This window comes from Xyrauchen texanus, chromosome 48 (genome assembly GCF_025860055.1).
Source record: "Xyrauchen texanus isolate HMW12.3.18 chromosome 48, RBS_HiC_50CHRs, whole genome shotgun sequence".
Classification (NCBI taxonomy): domain Eukaryota; kingdom Metazoa; phylum Chordata; class Actinopteri; order Cypriniformes; family Catostomidae; genus Xyrauchen; species Xyrauchen texanus.
In genome coordinates, this window is record NC_068323.1 from 12,656,476 (window position 1) to 12,678,473 (window position 21,998).

A 21,998-nucleotide genomic window follows, 5' to 3' on the forward strand; every position below is an offset into this window, starting at 1 on the left:
ATTTAAAATAAAGTGTGTTACAAGAAACAGCATTATTTTAACTCTAATATTTGGTCTCTCTTACAATGCAGAACATTTTCATGTCATTCCCAGTCATACATTATGTCTTAAATAAATATTAAAATTAGCTAATTTAAAGATGGAAATAATATTATTTTGTTTTATTCTATCATAATAACACAATTAAGTGTTAATGTTTGTGTGCATGAAAGAATTTCACATTACTTTGTGAAAGTGCTTTTAAAATTAAAACTGGGAGTTTATAAAGAAATATTCCAGATATTTTAATTATATACTTTTCATTTCACTAATGGAATTGCCAAATTCTGCTAGTCCATACAATGCAAGTGAATAATGATAAAAAATTTGAAGCTCCAAAAAGCACATAAAGGTAGCATAAACGTAATCCATGTTTTCTGAAGCGATGCAATCGGTTTTGGATGAGAGCAGACCAAAATATAACTCCTTTTTCACTATTTTTTTCTTTTTCTCCCCAATTTTGCATGCCCAATTTCCACTGCTTACTAGGTTCTCTTGTTGACGCTGTTACTCACATCAATCCAGGTGGTGGAGGACAAGTCTCAGTTGCCTCCACTTCTGAGACAGTCAATCCGCGCATCTTGTCATGTGGCTCGCTGTGCATGACACCGCAAAGACTCCCAGCATGTGGAGGCTCATGCTACTCTCTGCGATCCACGCACAACTTACCATGCACCCCACAAAATCATGACTCCAAGGGTGATATTCAGTGTCAATACTTGCTGAGTTACCGAGGCCCCACACTTGTCATATTCTCATTGCAGCCTCTATGTACAATCACGATTTCAAGCTTGATTACACTTCCTAGTGCTTGACGTATGCACAGAGCAATAGATGGCGCTAAGAAGTGTAATCAAGCTTGAAGTCATGATCACACTGGAGACTGCTGATGTCAAGTCTTATAGCGAAAGAGTCATATTTTTATCTGTTCTCATCCAAAATCACTTGGATCGCTTCAGAACACATTGATTAAACCACTGGAGTCATAGTAATTACTTTTATGCTGCCTTTATGTGCTTTTTGGAGCTTCAAAGTTCTGGCCACCACTCACTTGCACTGTATGGACAATGAACATTTAATTGTAGGACAGAGCTGAGATTGTCTTCTAAAAATCTCCATTTGTGTTCTGCAGATGTCAGTCAGTCATACACATCTGGTATAGCCTGGGGATGAGCAAATGATGAGAGAATTTTCATTTTTGAGTGAACTATCCCTTTAATGATGTTGATCCTCCTCCAGTAAGTGACATCCTTTTGGAGGGAAAACAACAGCTCAGACATAAGTATTAGCAAATATCATATTTCTAAAAGCCTGGTATGCACTTTTATAGAAATACTAACTTAAATTACAACACAAACAGATAATTAGAAGTATGACCCATTTAAAATGTAAAAGTAAGATTAACAATTTATATTTGAGGGTTATATTGTTGTTTATACAGTTTATTATAGGTTATATTTAGGCAATTCAGGCAAAATTAGACAATTTTGTTGCTAAATCTACCCAAATTGTCATGTGTTTTGTAAAATGCTTCATTTTACACTCTTCGTGTTAGTGTTGTAACAGTTTTTTTTTTGTATCTATTAAATTATAGACATGTAAATTATACTATTAATAATATATAAAAAATAATAATGCATGTTTAGCATAACATCATGAGAGATACATTTACAAGTAGAAAGAGTGCCATGAGAACCATGTGAAGGATGCGCACTAACAGCACAGCAGGAGTGTCTGGTGAAGCACGTGTCAAATGAAGTCTACATCATCCCCCATAAACGGTAATAAAATACATCTAATGTGCAGTCAACTCGCGTAGAATGTGGATCAATATACACTTCTTCATCCAGTATTTTTAAAAAGTTAAATTTGGCTGATATTTTGACCTTTGCTTCGTTGCAACTTGCTCGTGCACATGTGGTGTTTCGTTTGTGAACGAACTCGAAATCAACGAATTGTTCTCTTTCACTTAAATTGTTTTGGTCATAAACTATTTCGGCCGTGAAATGACTCATTCATTACATATACAAGACGCAAAATAACACAAAATTGTCACCAAAACTATCGTAAATATGTAATCTGCCGAAATGGTGACTGAACGAATCTTTTTGGTGTGCAGATTCAAAAGACTCGACTCACAAGGATGAATCAAACTTTCTACGACTTTGCGCAGCGTCGTTTGTTTGTCGCGTGGTCTGCATGGAGAGATACATGTATTTAGATTACCAGCGTATTCTTTAAAGTAAATGCAATTAATCGTCCATAGAAAAACAATAACAGCACATATAAATGTAGAAATATACGTTTAAAAGTATATTAGCCAATGTTATAGTGATTGACACATCTATGCGCGAGCATGTTTTGCATTCAAGCAATAAAATTAACGTCGTTTTGATGGTATTTTCGAACTGTTGTTGTCTACCTGTTTGTTTGAATCTATATTCAATTCTACCCTTATAAAATAAATAAATAAGCTAAAACTAGCCTTAGCTGTTGCCTAGTCTGAATTAAGCTGGTTTCTCAGCTTGACCAGTTAAAAAGTGCCCAAACCCCTAAAACAAAAACAGCCAACTGACCAGGCTGGGCGACCAGGTAAGTCCTGCCAACAATTTAAGCTGTTTTTATTTATTTTTTTCCCCAGCACTGTATAATTATACAGTGTATCATCATCTTTATTTGTAGGCAGAATGACCCAGGATCAGCTCCTCATGGGTCTGAGGAAGGATGTCCGATCTCTGCTGATATCTGCCAAGCATGGCTTGACCCCCGAACAGCTCAAAAGAGACTACCAGACCATACTGGGTTACCCCATGCCCCTAAGGTTACTGGGTTTCCACAATGTTCTGGACATGGTGAAGGAAATGCCCGATGTTGTGCACTTGGAATTCCAAATGGATGGCAACATCATTTTGAAAGGTATTCTCAGTATTTTAACCCTTCAGGGTTAATGGTAATGTTTTTGCTCATAAAAATAGAAAATAAATGTATATCCAAAACTTTCTTAAGGGTATATATTTTTTTTGTACTTCTAATAAAACAATTCACTTACTGTTGCAATACAACATAAATCACATTTGACATGTTTGTATATAATAGAACATCACAAATTCATATCATGCATATGTTGGGCAATTCCCCTCAAATGTCAACCACATCATGAAAAAATAAGAAGTTACCAAAGGAGCAAAACACCCTTTTAAGTACTATTGTGGATGATGCTGTCCAGACCGCTAGAGGGTGCCACTTGCTCACACAATGTTGACTGAAGTGCTGAATACAGTCTGTTTTTAAGCTTTCGATGTTTAGTAATAATTCAAGAATGTATTGCAATTTCAATCTTAACTTATTCGTGCAGTTTATAAGTAATAATTCACCCTAACATGAAAATTCTCTCATATTTTATTCACCCTCATGCCATTCCACATGTGTATTACTGTCTTTCTTCAAATTAAGATTTTTAGAACAATATTTCTGCTCAGTAGGTCTATAAAATTCAAGTGAATGGTTGCCAAATTGGGAAAGATATGATTCCAGTGGTATAATAAATGTCTTCTGAAGCGAAACGCTTGATGTTTGTTAGAAATGGGTTGATATTTAAAACTTTTTTTTTACGGAGGTAAGTGCGGAAGCCGCCTCTTCATAAATATTCAAAGGTAGATCACTTATTAGCAGCTGTTTCTATGGAGTGTGATTCTGTTTCCGCACAAAATAAATTGATGAAGCGGTCTTAGTCTGATGCATTTCCTCCACTCACATGCATTCAAACCGATTCAAACAGCTTTCTTTGTTCACCATTCCAAGAGGGCTTATAGATTACTTTTGCTTTTTGTGCTTTTTGGAACGTAAAAAATTTGGCAGCCATTCACTTGCATTAAATGGACCCACAAAGCTGAAATATTCTTAAAAAAATCTTCGCTTGTGTTCTGAAGAAGAAAGAAATTCATACACATCTGGGATGGCATGAAGCTGAGCATATTATGAAAGAATTTAAATTTTTGGGTGAACTAATCCTTTAATGGATTCCATACCAATGTCTTAGAAGTCAAATTTTGGTGGTTTCAAAGTGTTTTACATGGTTTTCCCTCATCTTGTTTAGGTAAGGGCTGCTTTCACAACTGTCATGTCTGTAACAACTGTTTTTCCTCAGACCTAATATGAGAATGATTACAAATTAAATATGACATGCCAACCCTTCTACATTCTGTGGCTATCACTATTTCTGGATTGTGCAGAGCTGTGACAGAGTTTTAACAAAGTGTGATGATAATTGTAAATAAACCATTGATTATTCATATCAGCGTTTTCATGCTTAAAAATGATTTGACGGTGGTTTTAATTTGGTCAGTAATTGGCAGATACATTGTGCATCCCTATTTCTTACTAGTTATGTCAGTCGATGAATTTATTTTTATGGGATAGCCATAGCTTAATTTTTTATAGTTGCGATTAATTAAACTGTCATCCTCCACAATATCAGTCAACCGGCAGACTGTGGCCATCTGCTTTTCTACAGCAGTCATGAAGTCCCTTTCATGATTTGAGTCAGGGCATCAACGCCAGCATCAAGCAGCACTTTGAACTCCACATGAAAAGCGCTTGTAGACAGTGTCTCATTCTGTGTTTTCATGATAGTTAAGACTGAACGTGCTTCTGTGGTAATTAAATTGGGCCTTACAGAGGCTCCAATTTACTTGACTTCTGTCACAAGTCCCATCTGGGCTTTTTTTGTACAACAAACAATGTTAAGAAATCTTTTCTCCATCACTTGATTATTGACACAGGCTCTGTTTCAAAACCTAGAGAGCTGCTCAGCTGCCTACCTAGACAGCATTTAGCTCAGTGTTCGCTTTTTCAAATGTGCCTTCGATACTCATAAATACTGTTTATATGCTGTGCACTAGGTTTTAAAATCCAGCCAGGGTATCGCTTTTGTGTGTGAGTCGGTGTAATGACTCCAGCGGACACATCGCAAAGGTTCTGCCCAATTACAACCAGTGTTCAGAACTCATTCTGAGTTGAATAAAAATGTTAGGATCTAATGTCAAACTGGTAAATGCGTTAATAGTGATTAAGAAAAATTAACAGCTTCTAACAATTTTGACAGCTCTAGTTCTTATTAATTTCACTTCTGGAATAAGCCTGTATCTTTTTCTTTGCAGCCATTGGAGATGAAAGCACCAAAGGTATTGAAGAGCTGGTGTCCAAGCAACGTGACCACAAACCCAAACCCTACAAAGGGAAGAGAAAACCAGGGACTTTCCAAGTCCGTTACCCGCACCACCAGCCAGTTATTCTCCCTCGCCGTGGCCAGATTAAACCCACCCTGCCAGCGCAGCTACGCAGCCAACTAAAACAAATACTATCTCATGGCCCGGTCAGACTATCAGAGCTGGAATCTATGTATATGAGACAGTTTGGAAGGCCGCTCCAGATAACACAGTATGGCTTCTACTCCATTTCTGAAATGCTGGCGGCTGCCATGGATTTCATAGTCACACAGCAAAGTCGCACTGGATCTCAGTTGCTTCTAAGAAGTCCTATCTCCCCTCAAAAACAGACATATAATCTGATGTCAAGTCCTTCCAAGCAGTGTACGTATTGATATATTTATTATAAGGAAATGTATGTAGAATGAGAGGTTGATTTGTTTTAAAATAGTTTTTTTGTTATTTCATTATGACGGTAGGAGAACAGTAAACAGTGAGACGGTAGAAATGTGGCTGTCAGAGATTTCGCTATACTGTTCATACAATGTTTAAGATATATTTGCGTGGCTATTAAGGGGCAGGACTGCTTTATTTTATTTTCATGCGAGAGCAACGAAGAAACATGGGGTAATACAAAAATACAGAGTTATGTATGTTCGAAAAAAATAGAGATGAGGAAGAACTTGTGATTTATGGCAACTTTTTGCATTAATTCGAGAATTCGACCAATGTTTTTGTTTTTTAATTTTTCCAAAGTATGAGATCATGGAGAACATTTTTGAAACACTCTTTTTAAGATGTAAATGTAGCGAAATAAATGCGTCCCCCTCCCCCCAAAAAAATTAATTATTGTGGACTTGATCTGCATAATATCAAGTATTATTGAAAGTATCCACATATACCGTATGCCACATGCTTATGTACTATTTAAACAATGTTTTCATTGTATTTCCAGGAAAACATAGAACATTGCTGTATTATGATATATATACCCTTCCTGTGATATAAAATATCTCGTATGGTGATATAAGATTTTGGTCAGACTACTCACCACTATTTGCAATGTCGTTACAGATGCAAAGTTGTTGTTTCTGACATCTATTTCATGGAGATGAATTGGGATATCATGTTCATATTGTTTTGCAGTGGCATCTCCTTTTGGGGCAAAGGAGAAGCCAGTGGCATTCAGTCCTAAAGCATCGACACCACCAGAGCGTGAGAAAAAACATCAAGATTCACAGATCTTCTCTGCCGTTCCTTCGCCAGATGCCACAAAGGGAGATCAGTCTTTTGAAGAAAAAGTTTTTAAGGTTTGGAAATCTAACTTGGAATATTCTTGCTTTTTCTACCAATGATATATATTTAGATACACATATTTGGTCTCTTTTATAAAATAAGTTGCATTGCACTTTAAATAAAGCAATATTTTCTGGGTAAATCTTCTTTAAGCTTGAGGAGGAGCTCAGAGAGAAGATTTTTGAGAAGGGCACTGCTGGCACTGTCAATAGCGAGCTGAAAGATATGCTACGGAAGGTCTGTCAGAACAGCTGAAAACATTGCTTATCTCGTGCATCTTCTATCTTTGGATTATGTTTGAGATATGGATCTTATTTCAGGTTGTAGCTGAAAATAGCAATGGAATCTCCATTCACAATCTACCAAAAGAATACAAGGTATTGAATTTACAGGGCAATCTCACAAAGCCTGTCAAGAAGAGTCATTATCATGACAAAATATAAGAAATCTGTTAAAAGAAGCCTGCATTGTGAAATTGTTTTTATGAAAATTAAGCACATTTTCTCTGACTTAAAGTCTTAAAGGCATAGTTCACCCATAAATGAAATTTCTGCTATCATTTACATACCTTTATGTCATTGCAAACCTGTAGGAGTTTCTGTCTTTCTCAAAAGAGTTCTGTTGTAGAATGTCTAAACTCCATTCATCCATACAAAAATCAAAGGGTGACCACGGCTCACTTTTTTGGTCCTTCAGTTACTTCCATCAAATTTTTTAAAATGTTTTTAATTTAGCTTCAAATATGACCAGGGCGTGTTCTTCGTGAGATTTGCCCATACTTTATGAGCAAAAAATTCCCTTGTGGTCTGTTTTTCTTTTACCACACATTTACAGCTTGTCTCACATTTATTATGGTTAGAGAATGTATGGTGAGGAGTTGCCGTTGGCCCAGTGTGGCTTTCTGAGTGTGACCGAGATGGTTGGAGCTTTGAGTGACACGTTCTACATCCAACATGGCACTAAGGATGGCGAAAACCACTGGATCATCATGGAGTTCAAACCGAATGACACTCCTCCAACTGAACCTGGTAGTGCCTTAATGACCTGTTCCACTTACCTTTTTCATTCACCATATTGATCAGACCAAATTATCCTTTTAATGAGACTTAAATTGTGATGCATTTCTGTTGCAAGAATTATCCACGGGTCACGGCACCACTTCCAGTCCAACAGCCGAATCACCGAATCCCTCCACGAAAGCCTTTTACTTCAGCTGTACTGAGTCTGCATGGGAGCGAGATGAGACTGAGCAATCCACAGACTCCCAAGAGACTGATACCGAGCTCATAGTCTCTAATAAGACCATTTATCAGGTTAGGAATCATTAGCGCTAATTTGTTACACTTCCCCAATCATCCAAAATCTATTATTATGCTTGTTTTATATTTATCATTCCTTATTTTGCTATAAAGTATATCAACTCGACCGCTTCTAGCCACACTAGCTTGATTTTTTGCATTCCAAAATGTGTCTGATCGCAATTCATAACTCAATGCTCAATGTTGCCACAAGGGGCCCCATAGGGGACATTAGTGTGAACTGTCCGCTTTTACGATGAGTTTACTCTTATTAAGTATTTTTATAGCAACCTACCTGAATAATAACAGATCCAGTTTAATGGAACAGACTTTTGAAGGTAAACCTATCACCCCCTTGAGTACTGAAGTTTGTTACTACCACTCTAATGCAAGAACGCATGTATCCATGCATGCATACTATATAGTACGTATAGTATGCAAATTGTGATTCAACCTAATTGTAAGTTTGCTAGACTGTAGGATTCTTAATTGACAATATATGTGTGACTGGTTGTCATAGATGGTGGATCTTTTCCCGGAGTTGGTGAACCATGGTGCGGTGATTCCTCTGGACGCAGTGCGCTACCAGAAGCTGAAGCCTCCCACTCGCAGGAAGAAGAGAGAGCTGGTGCCAGTGCTGGTGGAGCAGACGGCGTCACCCAGTCACTTCTATGTCCGCTTTAGCCAAAACAAGGAGGCCAGAGCCCTGGAGAACATGATGATTGAAATGAGGTATCTCACTTTGTTATACATTTTTTTTAAAGTAATACATTTGTATTGAATTTGTATTCATTTGTAATTGGATTATAATGGTGCATTAACCATTTTTAATGTGATATATTTGTGGACAAACATGTGAGTAGTTAAATTTTTTATTGGCTTTGTTTTGGTATGGTTATACAGTGTTCATTTTCTGTTCATGTCTTGGAAAAAGGTATTAAATGTATGAAATTTGATGAAACAAATTCTGCAGTAACCCTGTAATAAAATTATGTCATACCTGGCCAAAAGTAGTCATTTTCTTGGCTACTTAGCATTCATATTTGATGAGCAAAATGAACATGTTGACATGGTCCTGTGAAAGATGGGAGGTGAATGTCCTGCAATTTTTCTATTAATACTTGGGTTTTTTCAGATTAAATTATTTTTAAAGTATGTAGCCTAATTATGGTCTTCTGTTTCAGTGACTTGTTTCTCAGTAAGACGTGAAGCAACATGTACTGACTTATATTTATGTTGTTGTTCTTGGCAGATACCTTTAACAAATACATTAATGGGTAGTTAAAGGGCAGTTTACCCAAAAATGTGATTTCTGTCATCACTACTCACCCTCAAGCCTGTATGAATTACTCTCTTCTGTGAAACACAAAAGATGATTTATAGTTAGCAGAATGTTAGTTCCATTCAAAATTCACTGTAGCTACATATTTATTTTTTTTCCCTTACAATGCAAGTGAATGGTGACTGAAACTAATATTTTGCCTAACATCTCCTTTTGTGTTCTATGGAAGAAAATCATAAACGTTTGCAAGTGAAGACCAAATTACTATCACTAAGAGTACAAGTCAATACTCACAAGTTACATTTAAGATGGCCTTTTATTGTTGACAAAATGCATTGAAAATGTTAACAGGTGAAATCCTGAGAGAGAACCTTGCTTGTATAATATAAATGTATATGTTATAATACATATTATTCCATAAAGATAAATAGATATTTATTTTCATATTATGTACAGTTGAAGTCAGAAGTTTTTCTCAATTCCTGACAATCATAGAAAACATTCCTGTCTTAGGTCAGTTAGGATCATTACTTTATTTTAAGAATGTGAAATGTCTGAATAATAGCCTTCCACAAGCTTTTCACAATAAGTTGCTGGAATTTTGTCCCATTCCTCCAGACAGAACTGGTGTAACTGAGTCAGGTTTGTAGACCAGGGGTCAGGGCTTTGTGATGCTTATGCCTTAAGCCATTGTGCCACAACTTTGGAGGTATGCTTGGGGTCATTGTCCATTTGGAAGACTCAATTGTGACCGAGCTTTAACTTCCTGGCTGATGTCTTGAGATGTTGATTCAATATATCCACATAATGTTCCTTCCTAATGATTTTGTGAAGTGCACCAGTCCCTTCTGAATCAAAGCAACCCCATAACATGATGCTGCCACCCCGCATGCTTCATGGTTGGGATGGTGTTCTTCAGCTTACAAGTCTCACCCTTTTTCCTCCAAACATATTAATGTTCATTATGGCCAATCGGTTCTATTTTTGTTTCATCAGACCTCCTCCTTCGTGGGGATCTTTGTCCCCATGTGCACTTGCAAACTGTAGTCTGTTTTTTATGATGGTGGTTTTGGAGCAGTGGTTTCTTCCTTGCTGAGCAACCTTTCAGATGCAGTTACTGTCAGGTCGATATAGGACTCTCATTACTGTGGATATAGATACTTGTCTACCTGTTTCCTTAAGCATCTTCACAAGGTTCTTGGCTGTCGTTCTGGCATTGATTTGCACTTTTCACACCAAACTACGTTCATCTCTAAGAGGCAGAATGTGTCTCCTTCCTGAGCGGTATTATGGCTGCTTGGTCCCATAGTGTTTATACTTGCGTACTATTGTTTGTACAGATGAACATGGTAGCTTGAGGCCTCTGGGAAATTGCTCCCAAGGATGAACCAGATAGAATGAGGCATGAAGTCATTGATCCTGTCATTTTAATGTCATATTAGTTGATGTTTTGCACGTAGTCTTGTTGTGTCCTCAAATTTAAATGCTCCTCTAAACACCACCTGCGGTGGTGTAGAAGGTGTCTTTGTTCGCAATCAGCATACTGATGCTCAGCTGTTTCAAACTTCTTTTTGGCTCTGAGCGAAGAATGAAGAAGAACTGAGTATGTCGGGGCGTTAAGGGGCATTCACAGAGAACATGCGTCTATCTGCGCTGTTTTCCATTGTAAATACATTTAACTCTTTAGCACTATTTGAAAGGGATTATTATAACCTGGGGTTATTTTTCTGATGTTTTATAGAAGATGCGGTAATCTTTACACTTAAAAATAAAAACAGTGAAAATTAAAAGACAAAACTGTATGCAATATGCTGCAAATTAACATTTTAAACAGTAGTATGGTACATTGTCATATGACATCACTATGTTGCATGTTTATTCCAGTGAGTAGCACCCAGTTATCATCTAAGAACTAAATGCGGTTTAAAATTTTTTGCACAATTTGTTTTTATTAATATTTTGCCTTTTTAGCTGTCCAAAAAGAGATTTTAAAAATCACAGTTTGTCACTTCCATTTTATTTGTCACACTGGAAATGGAAGGTCAAGTGAAGCACACTGTGTACACCGTACGTACTGCAAATATAGTATGAAAAGTACAGTAGTGTCCCAATCTGAACATACCCGATTCTGTCCTTTTTCCAGAAGCTGTTACTCTTGCCCGGATCTGATGGAGAGATACAGGCTGCCTGATGCTTATGTGCAGCTGGGTCAGGTGTGCTGTGTGGCCCCCAGAGACATGTGGTTCTACCGAGTGGTGATCCATGAGGTACTCAGTGCCACTGAAGTCAAGGTGTACTACGTAGACTTTGGAGACATCAATAAAGTGGAACGGAACAGCCTCCGATTTCTCAAGTGAGTTCAACATTAAAGTGTACAATTTATGTCTGAGATTTGGACTCAGTTTGTGATTATATTGTAATGTCAATAGATTGTTTTGTCAGATTGAAAAGGGATGGAATAACATTAAGTCTTTCAATATACAAGACCCAGGTTTCACCAAAAAAATATATATATTTTCCAGAGCTTGTTATGCTGACCTCCCGGCTCAGGCTGTCCCATCAATGTTAGCTGGAGTTCGGCCCATCACGGTGAGAGCTGCTCTTCTTTATCAAGCATACTAATGACATGTTTGTTTCTTCAAGGGATAATTCACCTATAGTGTTGTTCAAAACCTGTATGACTTTCTTTCGTACATGGAACATAAAAGGAGATGGTGTTCAATTGCTTTCTTTTGCTACAGAGCATTTGGACTCAGAGTGCCATCAGCTTTTTCCAGAGGATGTGCTGTGAGCACACTCTGGTGGCCGCTGTACACAGCTACCAAGATAACTTCCTGCTGCTTTTCCTGTGTGACACGAACACTGAGGAGGATGTTTACATTCACCTCGCCCTACAGAAAGAGGGTCATGCCCTTCCATGCTCTACTGCTTATGGATTGGTCTGGACACAAATCTTTATATAGATTCACTCACCATGTCAGTGCTTATCTGATCTCCTGTGATTTCTTCTGGTTTGACTTTCAGGGATCAGGAAAGTTCAATCCATTGAGCGTTTACCTTGGAAATGATCAGCTTGAGGACATAAATGAGTCTGTTGCACCTTCCACACCTTCTCCAGATATCAAAAGTGGACAGAACTCTGAGATCCAATCTACTGGAAGTCCTTCTCTGAGCTCCTCTCAAACAGTACCTTCAATCAAACATCCTGTGTCAAAATGCTTTACAGCAGTGGTAATCAATTTTATTGGTCACGAAACAACCCTTTTGAAACTATAAAAACGTATATGCCTCCCCAAACAACACCATGATCTGATTGATTATCAGTATTGTTGCTAGATTTATTAGAAAAAGAAAAACACGTGGAAAAATGCATGATCTTCTAGGATTTATTTTTGCAATTTCATTTGGTGGTGCTAGTGTCGCAGAAATGTAAAAAGAACTTAATGCATTTCAACACACTTGCATTTTGTTTAGTTTGATCTGAACAGATCCTAATTGTTTTATTTACTCACCAAATTCACATTTGTTTGTTTCTTTTTAGATTTTTGGCTCTGAGAATGGAGAAAATAACTGCCCCTCTAAAGATGTGGATCCAGTCCTGGATCTTCCAGAGCTGGAGTTTATTAGTGTCCCTGAGGTCAACACTGGAGCTAAAGTAAGTCCTATATGTATATAGTGGGTCTCACAGCTATGTAAATGTAAATATTAGGGCTGTCAATCTATTCAAATTTTTAATCGAATTAATTACATGGTGCCCCGATTCGCGATTAATCACATACACAATTATTTGCTGAGAAAGCCAATCATATATCAATAATTCAATATATAATTATACGTAGTTATCTTTAAATATTTAAAATGTTTATAAATATATATAATAAATAATATTCAGATAATTAAAATGCATTACATTCTTGTAGCAGAAGAGTTAATCATTAATAAGACAATACAAAATGCGGCTTTAGAATACAATGTATTGTTTACTACCATATTATTGATCATAAGTCAGTCATTGGCATACAGTTCATGCCGTCAAACGTTTTGGATAGCCTTCCACAAGCTTCTCACCATTTGTTGCTGGAATTTTGGCCCATTCCTCCAGACAGAACTGTTGTAACTGAGTGAGGTTTGTAGGCCTCCTTGCTCACACATGCTTTTTCAGTTCTGATCCGGCCCCGCCTTCCACCCTGCCACACACATACTTTACAACAGTTATATGCAGAAAATCATTTCTGAACATACAACATGTTGAACATTAAAGCGGATGGGCTAGAGCAGCAGAAGACCACTCCGGGTACCAATACTATTAGCTAAGAACAGGAAACTGAGGCTGCAGTGGGCCCATGCTCCCCAAAACTGGACAGTAGACGACTGTAAAAAAACATAGACTAGTCTGACAAATCTGGATTTCTGCTGAGGTACACAAATGGTAGGCCCACTGCAGCCTCAGTGGACTTCTACACTTCTGTTCTTGGTTGACAGAAGTGGAACCCAATGTGGTCTTCAGCTGTTGTAGCCCATCCGCTTCAAGGTTTGATATGTTGTGCATTCTGAGATGCTATTCTGCTCACTACAATTGTACAGAAGGGTTATCTGAGTTACCATAGCCTTTCTGTCAGCTCAAACCAGTCTGGCCATTCTCTGTTGACCTCTTTCATCAACAAGGTGTTTTCAGCCACAGAACTGCCGCTCAGTGTGGCTGATCTGTGTGTGTGTGTACATATGTAAAAGTATATGTGTATATATGTATATATATGTGTGTGTGTATATATTCATACTGTATTTTTTGGGGGGGTGGAGGGAGTTCTCTTCTTTAAACCTCATACTTCCTTTCAGAGGGAGCAAGTAAATCCGTTTGAGGTTGTGCAGAGTAAAGACCCATCATTTTGCAGTGAATGGGACCAGGGATGGACAGCAGAGAACAAAACAGATATGACAAATCTTAAACCTGACATCCAGACAGAAGATGGATTAAAAGTAAGAATGTCTGGCCTTCATTATAACTGATATTTCATCCTAACTAGGCACAATATGACTAGTTTTGAGTGCCAAATAAGTTTTCTGTCCACTAAAAGCAAAATGTAAATCACAAAACAGTAGAAATGTTTTAACAAGTACAGATTTTGCTACACCTTTTATTCCACAGTAGATATTAGAACGTCCAACAAAATAATAACTAGATAATGAGGTATACCGTTACCATTATGGGATATAAAGTAATATAATCCTATACAATACCTTTCCTAGAGTCATGTTTTTTTTTTAGCAGCACTGTTGTCACTGGCATGTAAAATGAGGTAAAAGCTGATACTAGAGCAGCACTCCTGTTCTGCTATGAACAAACCTCCAACTTCAGACTTTGTTCTTGGCGTTTAGCACTCAGTCTTTGTGTCAGGAACTGGTAATGAGAATGAGGACCCAAATGCAGGAATGAGGCTAACTAAAATATTTATTAAACAAAACAAAATCAAACCGAGAAACCATGGAGGAAAATATAAACAACAAGACAAAACAGCAAAATAATAACTGACCAGGGAAACTGGAGTACAAATAACTGACAACTGACTGGAATAGAGAAACAAAACAAACTGACAACCAGACAAGACAAAGGAAGGAATATAAAGGAAACGGAAGGATTGAAACCAGGCGCTGGCCATAAACACAAGCAGCACACTCAGCACTGCCATGGCAATGCTGAGTGTGCTGATGAGCAGCACCTGGGGAAACAACACATGGGACAACCTGAGAGCCAGGTGGAGGAAACTGTCACTACCCTGCCAAAACAAGAACAGCACAAGATCAAAATGGCAGGATCATGACACTTTGCTCAGGTGCTATTCATCTGGAGATGTTATCTCCTAACTTATTGTTCCCTTTTACATCCCATTCTTACACTGAGCCCTTTGGGAGGCAGTTGATCTTAATTGTGTGGTGATTAGATGAGAATCCTAATTAGCATCTCCACAGAGGTTCATCTGCTTAATTATTTAACAAAGTGCTTGATAAAGAATGTCAAGTTTCTACAATAAAGAGCCAAAACATACATTTTCAGCCGTTTTCAGCCTAAAGTGACATGGCAGTTTCTGGTCTCTCTCCTTTAATGGATAGTACACATTAAAATAAAATTAATGTCACCATTTACTCACCCTCACATTGTTCCAAATGCTTATGACTTTCTTCAGTGGAACACAAGAACAGATATTAGGGAGAATCAGGTATCGATATTAACAAGTGAATTTTTGAAGGGGCAAGGGAAAGAAAATTTGACTTGCCTGACTGGACAAGTAGCCTAACTTATTAAACTTACTGGGTATGTTTGTGATATAGCCTGGACCTGTGTCACTTATTACAAAGTTCATATTCTTATCAAGGCCTGAAATTGAGCGGTGGATTGCGGATATTGCGCACAATTTAAAACATTCCCGCATGTTCTACCTTTTATGATGCAGGGAATTCACCCACACTTTTATTTACTTTTTAACATGTAGATGACAATTGGTAAACCAATCCATACAGATGAACAAATCAGATCAATAATTAGTTTCAAACTGTAATTCTCTTCTGAGAATGAGCACAGTTTTTAGATATCAAGTTAAAAAGAACTTCACCGTATAAAAACGCAACTCAAAGCACATTTCAAAATGAAATTTGACCGCCTTACAAAGGCATGTAACTGGAACGTTAACATGGCTGAATCGTTGTCATTTATGAATAAGATTGCGTGGGTGTCTGAATCGAAATCGCGATCTTTTAACGATTAATCGCGCAGCTCTAACTTGAGTGTGAAACTAAGTAATGATTACAGAAATTTTCTTTTTGAGTGAACTGCCAATTATCTGTTAAAGAATTTGTTAAAGGTATCTGCCAAGGACAACAAAACTAAGTGGTTATATAACATTAGCAATCATATTTAAACTGTGGCTGCTAGCTAGCTTCACTGCCCGTTTACATGTTACGGAGCTTGGGACATAGTGGGCTTATATTCACTAGGATAAACCGTCTTTCTACACTGTAATAATGTGATCCCCATTAGCTTTAAATGATGGCAATGGGGGCTTTTCTTTCTTTCATCATTTTTTCTCTCCGGATGAGTAACTGTGAATTACCAATTTACTTCTCCGAAGGACAAGCACGTGACAATGCTAAATGTCAAGCCCTGGAGAATGTTCGGTCTCAGTCACCATTCACTTTTTTATTCTATGGTAAAAAATATAATGAAAGTAAATGGTGACAGAGTCTAACAATTTTCCTTTTGTTAGAAGAAAGTCAATCGTTTGGAACAACAAGGGTAAGGAGTAAATTATGATTTAACTTGAGGTACAGTACATATGTAACCAATGCTTATACCACTAAATTGTTGGCATGACTGCATTTGTAAAATATATTTTAATTTATTTTATTATTATATTTTTTTATTACATAGTCTAAGCTAGAGTCATCTGCTCCAACTGTTCAAGCAGTGTTAAATGAACCTCAAAGAGGTGGATCTAAAGGTGAGTTGAAGCCAGTCACATCGAGAAGCAGCAGTCCCCACAACCCCAGCCTGATGCAGATCAGCCGCAGCCATGCAGGTAGAGTGCGGAAATAACCCATCATCAAAATGTTTAAACTGTTGGTTTTTTATTTTTTATTTTCACAATGCAGTAACGAGAATTGGGTTGTTCCCACTGCAGTAACGAGAATTGGGTTGTTCCCACTGCAGTATTGAGAATTGGGTTGTTCCCACTGCAGTAACGAGAATTGGGTTGTTCCCACTGCAGTAACGAGAATTGGCTTGTTCCCACTGCAGTAAAGAGAATTGGCTTGTTCGCACTGCAGTAACGAGAATTGGCTTGTTCCCACTGTAGTAATGAGAACGAAGTATTTTGCATTGCAGTGATGAGAATTGGGTTGTTCCCACTGCAGTAACGAGAATTGGGTTGTTCCCACTGCAGTAACGAGAATTGGGTTGTTCCCACTGCAGTATCGAGAATTGGGTTGTTCCCACTGCAGTAACGAGAATTGGCTTGTTCCCACTGCAGTAACGAGAATTGGCTTGTTCGCACTGCAGTAACGAGAATTGGCTTGTTCCCACTGTAGTAATGAGAACGAAGTATTTTGCATTGCAGTGATGAGAATTGGATTGTTCGCAATGCATTAACGAGAATTGGGTTGTTCGCACTGCAGTAACGAGAATTGGATTGTTCGCACTGCAGTAACGAGAATTGGATTGTTCGCACTGCAGTAACGAGAATTGGATTGTTCGCACTGCAGTAACGAGAATTGGATTGTTCGCACTGCAGTAACGAGAATTGGATTGTTCGCACTGCAGTAACGAGAACGAAGTATTTTGCATTGCAGTGATGAGAATTGGGTTGTTCCCACTGCAGTAACGAGAATTGGCTTGTTCCCACTGCAGTAACGAGAATTGGCTTGTTCGCACTGCAGTAACGAGAATTGGCTTGTTCCCACTGTAGTAATGAGAACGAAGTATTTTGCATTGCAGTGATGAGAATTGGGTTGTTCCCACTGCAGTAATGAGAACGAAGTATTTTGCATTGCAGTGATGAGAATTGGGTTGTTCGCACTGCAGTAACAAGAATTGGGTTGTTCGCACTGCAGTAACGAGAATTGGCTTGTTCCCACTGCAGTAACGAGAATTGGCTTGTTCCCACTGCAGTAACGAGAATTGGCTTGTTCGCACTGCAGTAACGAGAATTGGCTTGTTCCCACTGTAGTAATGAGAACGAAGTATTTTGCATTGCAGTGATGAGAATTGGGTTGTTCCCACTGCAGTAACGAGAATTGGGTTGTTCCCACTGCAGTAATGAGAACGAAGTATTTTGCATTGCAGTGATGAGAATTGGATTGTTCGCAATGCAGTAACGAGAATTGGGTTGTTCGCACTGCAGTAACGAGAATTGGCTTGTTCGCACTGCAGTAACGAGAATTGGATTGTTCGCACTGCAGTAACGAGAATTGGGTTGTTCGCACTGCAGTAACGAGAATTGGGTTGTTCCCACTGCAGTAACGAGAATTGGCTTGTTCCAACTGCAGTAATGAGAACGAAGTATTTTGCATTGCAGTGATGAGAATTGGGTTGTTCGCACTGCAGTAACGAGAATTGGGTTGTTCCCACTGCAGTAACGAGAATTGGGTTGTTCCCACTGCAGTAACGAGAATTGGGTTGTTCGCACTGCAGTAACGAGAATTGGATTGTTCGCACTGCAGTAACGAGAATTGGGTTGTTCCCACTGCAGTAACGAGAATTGGGTTGTTCGCACTGCAGTAACGAGAATTGGCTTGTTCCCACTGCAGTAACGAGAATTGGGTTGTTCGCACTGCAGTAACAAGAATTGGCTTGTTCGCACTGCAGTAACGAGAATTGGCTTGTTCCAACTGCAGTAATGAGAACGAAGTATTTTGCATTGCAGTGATGAGAATTGGGTTGTTCGCACTGCAGTAACAAGAATTGGGTTGTTCGCACTGCAGTAACAAGAATTGGGTTGTTCGCACTGCAGTAACGAGAATTTGGTTGTTCCCACTGCAGTAATGAGAACGAAGTATTTTGCATTGCAGTGATGAGAATTGGGTTGTTCGCACTGCAGTAACAAGAATTGGGTTGTTCCCACTGCAGTAACAAGAATTGGGTTGTTCCCACTGCAGTAATGAGAACGAAGTATTTTGCATTGCAGTGATGAGAATTGGGTTGTTCACATTGCAGCAATGATAATTGGGTTGTTCACACTGCAGTAATGAGAATGAGGGATCCCTTTCAAGTCAGTCATATCAAGGCTGTGTCAGTTGCTGATGCTATGGGAAACCCGCCCCTGTCCTTCCCCCCTCAGGAGTGACGATCTCTGAAGCCCTTTAAAATCACATACATTTTTGGGCAGATGCCGCTTGATGCTCCGACCCTAATACATGCATCATTGCAAGTATATAAATCAGAACACACCGCCATTTTTTCGAAATAGTCTCCTTATAGATCGTGATTTCATTTCTCGTGGTGCTCTGGACGCCTGGATCTTCGCTTTGTCATTGAAACTGCACACCTTAAAATTTAGTTTATTATATTCTACTTTCCTGCCTGTGCTCAGACGATGGTTTTCTAGGTAAGAAGAAAACAGAACGGTGTGGTTACAACCGTTAACTTGGTTCCCTGAAAGGTGGGAACGGGATTGATTTCTCGCTGTTAGGGGACCGAGATGTACCCTCTTTCATTTGTTTTAAAATCCTGACGAAATGGAGCAGTGTTCATGCTTCATATGCTTGCGATAATGTGCGCATCAGGGGCGGAGTGTGAAGTGCCATCAGACAGAAAATTTGCCTGATTTTAAAGGGCTTCAGAGATTGTCACTCTTGAGAGGAGTTTCACATTGTGTGAGAAACTGACACAGCATTTTGTTCCCTCCTTTCAGAGAAACAAGGTTACAGTTGTAACCAGACCATTTTTGGATTGCCATAATGAGAAAGAGGGTTTTCGTTTTCGGATTGCAGTAATGAGAAAGCGGGGAAACATTTTTTGAAAGCTGTCATAATTTAGTTTTTTAATTCCATTTGGTGAAGCTTGTGCCGCAGAAACCCTTCACTTTTATGCAACTTAGTAGATATTGCTACTTTAATGAAATTTTGCTCTGTTCTATTTGCAGATATGATCGGATTGACTTATAACCCAGTTTTCATAATTTTTCCAGGTGTGCCCGTTTATCCGGTCCTGCCCCCACTCTCTAACTTCATGTTGCGTTTGTTCAACACTTCAGACCGACTGTGTTCAAAGACTCCATTCCAGCACCACACATCTCCCTTAGCTCTGAGACCAGCTGCTCGCCTGTCCGCTGGGGCCAACATCCTCAACTGGTACTCCAACCAAACAGTCTGATCAGCCAAAAGTGGTGTGTGCATTTGTTTTTCAAACCTTTGAGCACTTCATGTTCAATATGTTTTTGCTCTTCCTTTGGCAACAGCATCTTATATTAAGCATTATTCTAAAGACAGTGGAAGGCAGGTTAAATGGTCTTTTATCATAATGTTACCCCTGTTGTGAATTGTTGTTTGTTTTTTTGCAGGTACAGTGCTGATGTATTGTGCGTTTTACACTGGACCAGATCACCCACTCCTCAAACTGGCCAGATGTTCATGTTTTATTTGTATTATGTTTGTACTATATTGTATTTGTTTTATGAAGTTGCTTGTTTACTGTTTGGTAACTGATTTTTCTTTACCAACAAACCGTTTTATAAAGAAAGACTGATAAAACAAGGAAGATACACTGAAATTGTGTCTGTTTAATTTGTAAGTCTGTTGTAATTAGACAAAGACCAAATTTAATAAAACTTCAAACCCAAGAGTGTACAAAATGTAATTAGTTCATCCAAGCAAACAATTGAGTGGTTTATTCTGATTTGTTATAATAATCTGTGTAACTTCAAACTATTCCACCCACACTTGGTTTTCACTTTTGGAATATTTACTTCAAACCAACAGTCTCCGTGGGAGGATCCTTGCTCCATTGAACATGGAGAAAAATTAAATTACTCAAACAGGATGTCATGTAACCAAGTGCATGCATAACACGCCTCAGTGGTTGCAAATCAAACCAAGCAAAGGGTACAGGTTGGCAGTGTTCTGCTGGTCCTGAATCTACCTTGTTTGGCCGATGGACCTTTTTCTCACTACGGGTTTTGAACGCAAAAGTACACGTTTGCAGGGTAAACTTTGACAGCTGTGAATTAGAAACACCATCGCAGCTGTGGTCATATATTTTGTTATTAAATCCAGGGTAATATAACACAAAGCATAATGTTATAAATTTACACAATAAAATTTATAATATAATGAAATTTGCTATATTTACGCTGATAAATAAGGTGGAAACAGTCTGTGGAAAAAGGTCTATTATTGTGTTAATGGCATCCTAATGAGCTTTCTGCTATGAGGCTGTGAAGACATCTGGTCACTGGTGTTTTAAAAAGAACAGCTAAAGAGTAATTCCTCATTTAAATGGAGAACAGAAGGCTGAATGTTGCAAAAAGCATATTAGCATTGTACACAAAGATAATTAAGTTTAATAGAAGTCTCTTGAAATGAGAACAGATCTTTACATTTTTAGAGGTGCTTGCTGACATGATGCTTTAGTGTTGTGGGTGGTCGCTGGGACATATACAGGTGAAACTCGAAAAATTAGAATATCGTGCAAAAGTTCATTAATTTCAGTAATTCAACTTAAAAGGTGAAACTAATATATTATATAGACTCATTACAAGCAAAGTAAGATATTTCAAGCCTTTATTTGATATAATTTTGATGATTATGGCTTACAGCTTATGAAAACCCCAAATTCAGAATCTCAGAAAATTAGAATATTACATGAAATCAATAAAAAAAGGATTTTAAATACAGAAATGTCGGCCCTCTGAAAAGTATAATCATGCATATGTACTCAGTACTTGGTTTGGGCCCCTTTTGCATTAATTACTGCCTCAATGCGGCGTGGCATGGATGCTATCAGCCTGTGGCACTGCTGATGTGTTATGGAAGACCAAGATGCTTCAATAGCGGCCTTCAGCTCTTCTGCATTGTTTGGTCTCATGTCTCTCATCTTTCTCTTGGCAATGCCCCATAGATTCTCTATGGGGTTCAGGTCAGGCGAGTTTGCTGGCCAATCAAGCACAGTAATACCATGGTCATTGAACCAGGTTTTGGTACTTTTGGCAGTGTGGGCAGGTGCCAAGTCCTGCTGGAAAATGAAGTCAGCATCTCCATAAAGCTTGTCTGCTGAAGGAAGCATGAAGTGCTCTAAAATGTCCCAGTAGACGGCTGCGTTGACTCTGGACTTAATAAAGCACAGTGGACCAACACCAGCCGATGACATGGCTCCCCAAACCAACACAGACT

At 38.4% G+C, this 21,998-nt stretch overlaps 1 protein-coding gene across 1 annotated transcript; it reads left to right on the top strand.

Moving 5' to 3' along the window:
* The first annotated feature begins 1,783 nt into the window (after window positions 1-1,783).
* LOC127639905 (tudor domain-containing protein 5-like) lies at window positions 1,784-20,436 on the top strand. Its single transcript, XM_052122235.1, has 18 exons — window positions 1,784-1,820; window positions 2,722-2,955; window positions 5,199-5,630; window positions 6,393-6,556; window positions 6,696-6,779; window positions 6,863-6,919; window positions 7,402-7,570; window positions 7,677-7,855; window positions 8,361-8,572; window positions 11,266-11,475; window positions 11,645-11,711; window positions 11,864-12,061; window positions 12,147-12,308; window positions 12,664-12,777; window positions 13,959-14,099; window positions 16,546-16,693; window positions 19,799-19,996; window positions 20,171-20,436. Exons 1-17 carry the CDS (start codon window positions 1,793-1,795, stop codon window positions 19,981-19,983), a joined length of 2,784 nt encoding a protein of 927 aa, XP_051978195.1. The 5' UTR covers window positions 1,784-1,792; the 3' UTR covers window positions 19,984-19,996; window positions 20,171-20,436.
* The last annotated feature ends 1,562 nt before the right edge of the window (window positions 20,437-21,998 follow it).